General features: G+C 48.3%; 1 protein-coding gene across 5 annotated transcripts in view; it reads left to right on the top strand.

Moving 5' to 3' along the window:
- The first annotated feature begins 3,404 nt into the window (after positions 1-3,404).
- Positions 3,405-6,000, top strand: part of LOC122555774 (diacylglycerol kinase delta-like) — a 152,516-nt gene continuing 149,920 nt past the window's right edge. For all 5 annotated transcript variants that reach the window (XM_043701902.1, XM_043701900.1, XM_043701899.1 and 2 more), the window contains exon 1: positions 3,405-4,292. In XM_043701902.1, the coding sequence (XP_043557837.1) occupies positions 4,119-4,292 (174 nt within the window). In that variant the 5' untranslated portion in view covers positions 3,405-4,118. The remainder of the gene's footprint in view (positions 4,293-6,000) is intronic.

The following is a 6,000-nucleotide window of genomic DNA, read 5'->3' as shown; positions in this document are numbered from 1 at the left end:
CACCTCCATCAGGTCAACATTGCAGGGGATCTTCCGGACTGCTTCTTCAGTCTAGCCATCTTCATGCTGCTTCACCAGTGATCTGCTCATTGGCATTGAATTTGTTGCTAATGATACCACAATTGTTCAGTTCCATTCGCAACCCCTCTGATGATGAATCTGGATAATATTACAAGTTGGTGCCATATACGTGACCATCTCTAATTAGACAAAGTATCAATAGCTTGTAACACCGTCCCCTCCAAGCAAGTACGTGGGAACACCACCACCTGCAATTTTATTCCGAACCACTCCATCCTGACTTGGAAATACATCACCATTCTTTCAGTGGTCACAGTCAAAGTCCTAGAATTCTCACCCTAACAAGATTGTCGGTCTACCTACACCATATGGATTACAGCAGTTCAAGAAAACATCATCACCATCTTCTCAAAGACAACTAGAGATGGAAAATTGGTGCTGGCCCACTCTCATCCTGTGGATGGAATGATGCTGACATCCTGTGGATGAAAATAATTTGTAGTAATTAGAATTGCACCATAATATGTTTGTAGATTGTATAGATGATGGAATTTTACGGTAAAATACATTTCATGTATAGATGTGTTGTATTGTGCAGTAAACTGATCAGAAAAGAATATGGATGTAGGTTTGCTCGCTGAGCTGGAGGGTTTGTATTCAGACATTTCGTTACCATACTAAATGTATGGTAACTTCATCACTGAGCCTCTGGATGAAGCACTGGTGACATGACCTGCTTTCTATTTAAGTGTTTAGGTTTCCTTGGGTTGGTGATGTCATTTCCTGTGGTGACATAATTTCCTGTTCTTTTTCTCAGGGATGGGATCCAAGTCAACGTGTTTGTTGATAGAATTCCTGTTGGAATACCATGCTTCGAGGAATTCTCATGCGTGTCTTTGTTTGGCTTGTCCTAGGATGGATGTGTTGTCGCAGTCAAAGTGGTGTCCTTCCTCTGTATGTAAGGATACTAGTGATAATAGGTCATGTCTTTTTGTGACTAGTGGATGTTCATGTATCCTGGTGGCTAATTGTCTGTCTATTTGTCCAATGTAGTCACAGTTCTTGCAAGGTATTTTGTAAATAACATTAATTTTGCTTGTTGTCAGTATTGGGTCTTTCAAGTTCATTAGCTGCTGTTTTAGTGTGGTGAGTTTGTGGGCTACCATGATGCCAAGACGTCTTGGCAGTCATTTCTGAGATGTCTTTGTAGGGTACAGTGACTAGTGTTTCTGGATGTATTTTGTTTGTTTGTTGGGGTTTGTTGCTGAGAAATCGGTGGACTGTGTTTATTGGGTGCCCATTCTTTTTGAATACACTGTATAGGTGATTTTCCTCTCCTCTTTGCTGCAGAGTGTGGTAGTTCGTTAAAATAATGTTCTCGTGCAGTTTTGCTTGCGGGTTTTGACATGACCTACTCTCACTAGTATCCTTACATATAGATGAGAAAGGACACCACTTCGACTGGGACAACACATCCATCTTAGGACAAGCCGAACAGAGACATGCATGAGAATTCCTAGAATTCCATGGCATTCCAACTAGAACTCTATCAGCAAACACATTGACTTGGATCCCATTTACCACCCCTGAGAAAGCGAACAGGAAATGATGTCACCACTGAAAATGACATCACCAACCCAAGGAAACCTAAACACACAAATAGAAAGTGGGCCATTCCACCAGCGCTTCATCTGGATGCTCACGGGTGATGTTACCTAGTTTGGCGACGAAACATCTGAAAATGATCCTTCCAGCTCAGTGAGCAAACCTACATCCAGAACTTCAACTTGAGCTACAAATCTTTTCAAAACCCGCTAAGAAAAGAATTTGTTAAGTAACATTGATATGGCACAAGAGATTCTAATTTTCTAAATTAGCCTCCAGAGATGTCCACAAGACTTTTGTTTTCAAGAATCTGTTCTGAACCTTGACCTAGACATGAACAACTTTGTGAGCTCGTCAAATAAAGTAATGGATCTGCTGAGTATTTTGGTGTACTGGTCTGCTCGCCATTTTTTTTTTAACCGGACATTAGATATTTGGATGGGATATTCTGCTCAGCATAAGAAGATGCATGCTGTTTCTCACAGGTTTCAGTTGACGTGCTGATGAGCTTCACTCTGAGTTATGACAGTAAGTCCTCCCTTCTATGGGGTGGGGTGGGGGCTGGGAATTACCTCTCTTGCCTTCCTCCCTATACAGCAAGCCTTACAGTGTTGTGGGTGGCATCCCTACCTCTGAATCAGATGTGCAATGCTCAACTCCCTCTCTAGGATTTGCTTGGTCAAGGGAGGTGAGCTCATAGCAGTCTGATAAACTTGTAAATCCTCCCACGATGGCAGGCAGGAAGAGTAGGAGACGCTCTTAGAGGCACTACTTGGAATCAAGCACAGCTGACCAAGTTATAACCTCTGGTGACAAGCGGGAAACCTGTTCTGGGGTGGGGGTGCAGGTGCTGGGAAGCATACGTTTTGACTGTTACGAGCCTGTATAAACGAGAAGTTCTGCAGAAATCATTTTTCAATTTTCACACCTTGGCCTGGGTACACCTGTGATTCTGCACTGAATCAATCAGGACTCTGATTATAATTTCATGTTAATTTGGAGGTAGAAATGAACTCACTGAGGGAATATTCTAAGTTAAAAATCACAACACCAGGTTACAGTCCAACAGCCTTATTTGGAAGCACTAGCACTAGCTTCCAAATTCCTGATGAAGGGCTTTTGCCCGAAACATTGATTTTCCTGCTCCTCGGATGCAGCCTCAACTGCTGTGCTTTTCCAGCACCACTCTAATCCAGAATCTGGTTTCCAGCATCTGCAGTCATTGTTTTTACTTAGTTGTGTGATTTTTTAACTGTCCACCCCAGTACAACAGCAGCACCTCCACATGAGGAATATTTCCAGGCTTACTTTAGTCCCCAAACAGCCCCAAGGTTACTACAGCCAGAGCTCATCCTGATAAAATCATGTTATTAAATAATTAACCCAAAGAGGTTAAGTTGAATGGAATACACCTGTATTTTTTTTTAAAAAACGAGATTACGCTTCCCGCTCTTTTTTTGTAATTCTGTGTCGACACAGAAAATTGGAAAGACAGTTTGTTTTAGACTTGTGGTGCTGGAGTCCAATTAAAGCTCACATTTTGTATTTGCTGCAACCTTTTCACCTACTGCCACGTGGGACTTTTGTCCTGGGTGTCAGAAGTGCCCCCTTACGGCGAATAACGGTACCACGGGGCCGCTTCCTCCCCCGAGCGGCGGGAGTGCGGGTCCTCGACCTCCCTCTGACGGCGGGGGGCGGTATCGCTGGCTCTCAGCCTCTATATCTCCCCCTGGCGGCTCGTGTTGGTAGGCGGGCCCTCGGTCTCCCTCTGACGGCGGGGGCGGCTGTATCGCAAGCCCTCGGCCTCCATCTGGCGGCCAGTATCTGTATCGCGTGTCTGCGGCCTCCCCCTAGGCAGCAGGTTGCAGTATCGTGGGCCCGCGGCCTCTCCCTGGCGGCGGTATCGTGGGCCCGTGGCCTCCCCCTGGCGGCGGGTGGAAGTATCGCGGGCTCTCTGCCTCCATCTAGCAGCCAGGATCTGTATCGCGTGTCTGCGGCCTCCCCCTAGGCAGCAGGTTGCAGTATCGCGGGTCTGCAGCCTCCCCCTGGCGGCGAGTATCGTGGGCCCGCGATCTCCCCCTGGCGGCGGGTGCCGGTATCGTGGGCCCGTGGCCTCCCCCAGGCGGTGGGTGGCGGTATCGTGGGCCCGTGGCCTCCCCCTGGCGGCGGGTGGCAGTATCGCGGGCCCGCGGCCTCCCCCTGGCGGCGGGTGGCAGTATCGTGGGCCCGTGGCCTCCCCCAGGCGGTGGGTGGCGGTATCGTGGGCCCGCGGCCTCCCCCTGGCGGCGAGTGGAAGTATCGCGGGCCCGTGGCCTCCCCCTGCTGGCGGGCGGCAGTATCGTGGGTCCGCGGCCTCCCCCTGGCGGCGGGTGGCAGTATCGCGTGCCCGCGGCCTCCCCCTGGCGGCGGGTGGCAGTATCGCGGGGAGCCGGTTGGTTGTGGCGGCGCGGGGTGGTGGTGGGGGGGGAGACGAGGCCCCGGTTGCTGCGGTGATGATGGCGGCTCGGGAAGCGCAGGCTGCCGGCTCGGCCTGTGAGCTGGGGGCCCGGGAGCGGCTGGCCAGCGGGAGCACAGCGGGGGACGAGTCGTCAGACAGCGAGGCCGAGCACGAGTCCGCGCAGAAACTGATCCGCAAAGTGTCCACCTCCGGCCAGATCCGCAGCAAGGTGAGGCCCGGGGGGAGGAGGAGGGGGCTGGGGTGGGGGGGGTGGGCAGGCCGCAGGGGGAGCCTGGGGATCCTAGTGAATTGTCACCGCCAGGAGGGAGCAGGGAGCCCGGGCATCAGGCAGAGACAACCCACCCGAGCCCAGACAATATCCCCCCGGGACTCCAATTCCCGGGAATATCCTGCAATCCCTGCGTCCAATTCCAGAGAATAATGTGCAACCCCCGGGTCCGATTCCTGGGAATAACCTGCGAACCCATGTCTAATTCCCAGGAATAACCTGCAACTCCTGAACATAATCTGTCATTGGATCCCGTCCCCAGATGATGCATCAGAAAATATATCCCCGTTTATTACCTAGCGCAGTGTTCATTTGGAAGTCCTGACAGGCTTTCCCCTGGTTTAATTTTGCTCAAGACACGAAGCCTCAATGGAAATGAGTATTGAGGGGTTACAAAGTTAACTGTTTATGGAGCTGGTTTCATCACGTGGTTAATCTCTGGAAATGACACTGTGCTCTGTACTTAATATCAAAGTTAACAATCACACAACAGGTATCAGTTAGTGGTTGTTGAGGTAATATAATTGTGGGAGATGAAATCGTTCATCATCTTCATAACAGCGTCTATTACAGCATCTCAAAGGTTGTGGACAATTGTGGTATTGTTTCTCCCAGATATTGTGATCTCCTGGATCGCTTGCTTGGGTGGAAGGAGACTATTTTTTCCAGATTATGCCTTGAAATTAGCTGCTTGTCCTTGGCTGACTTTTTTTCTCTCCTGTCACAGGAAATTGAATGACAGGTGCTATTGAGTGAGGTTGGGAGGTGCATGGGGGAATATAGGCCCAAATTAGTTCAAATTGGTTCCAAATAGTATTTCACAGCGCCAGCTGCTCTTGCTATCTTGTCCTTTTATATGTTGGTATGATCTCAAGGGTGTAGAGTCAGTGAGGTTGCCTGAAAAAGGCATCCTATAATTATGGTCGCCCTTCTGTTGTGGAAAGACATTGTTAAATTTAAAAGGGTGCAACAAAGATGTTGCCAGGACTGGAGGGTTTGAGCTATAGGGAATTTTTTTTTCCCTGGAGTGTCCAAGGCTGAGGGGATGACCTAAAAGAGGTTTATAAAATCATGAGGGGCCTGGATAGTGTGAATAGACAAGGTATTTTTCTGAGGTTGGGAGTCCATAACTAGAGAGCTAGGTTTAAAGTGAGAGGGGAAAGGTTAAAAAAGCACCTGAGGGGTAACTTTTTTATGCAGAGAATGGTGTGTATAGGATGAGCTGCCAGAGGAATTGATGGAGGCTAGTAAAATTACAATATGTTAAAGGCACCTTGATTGGTATATGAATGGGAAGGGTTTAGACGGAGATGGGCAAAATGCTGGCAAATAGGACTGGGTCAGGTTGGTATGTCTGGTCAGCATGGACGAGTTGGACCGAAGGGTCTGTTTCCGTGCTGAATGACTCTATGACTACTGTAACTTGCTAACAAGGAACTTTGTATTTTAAGCTTCATGACAGTTAGCAGAAGATAGAGTTAGTCTTCAACTTGTCAAGAGCTGTTTCTGAACTCGGTTACAATAAACAATATATACTCAGTTAATCTTTCAAAGAGGAATGTATGGTATGAAATAAATTAAAGTTAGCCCTTGATGTCCACAGTTTTGTTTTTGCCTTGCTATTCAGTTGCACCTGTCATAGTGATGG

This window comes from Chiloscyllium plagiosum, chromosome 13 (genome assembly GCF_004010195.1).
Source record: "Chiloscyllium plagiosum isolate BGI_BamShark_2017 chromosome 13, ASM401019v2, whole genome shotgun sequence".
In the NCBI taxonomy this organism is placed as follows: Eukaryota; Metazoa; Chordata; class Chondrichthyes; order Orectolobiformes; family Hemiscylliidae; genus Chiloscyllium; species Chiloscyllium plagiosum.
This window is presented reverse-complemented; position numbering and strand designations above follow the sequence as displayed.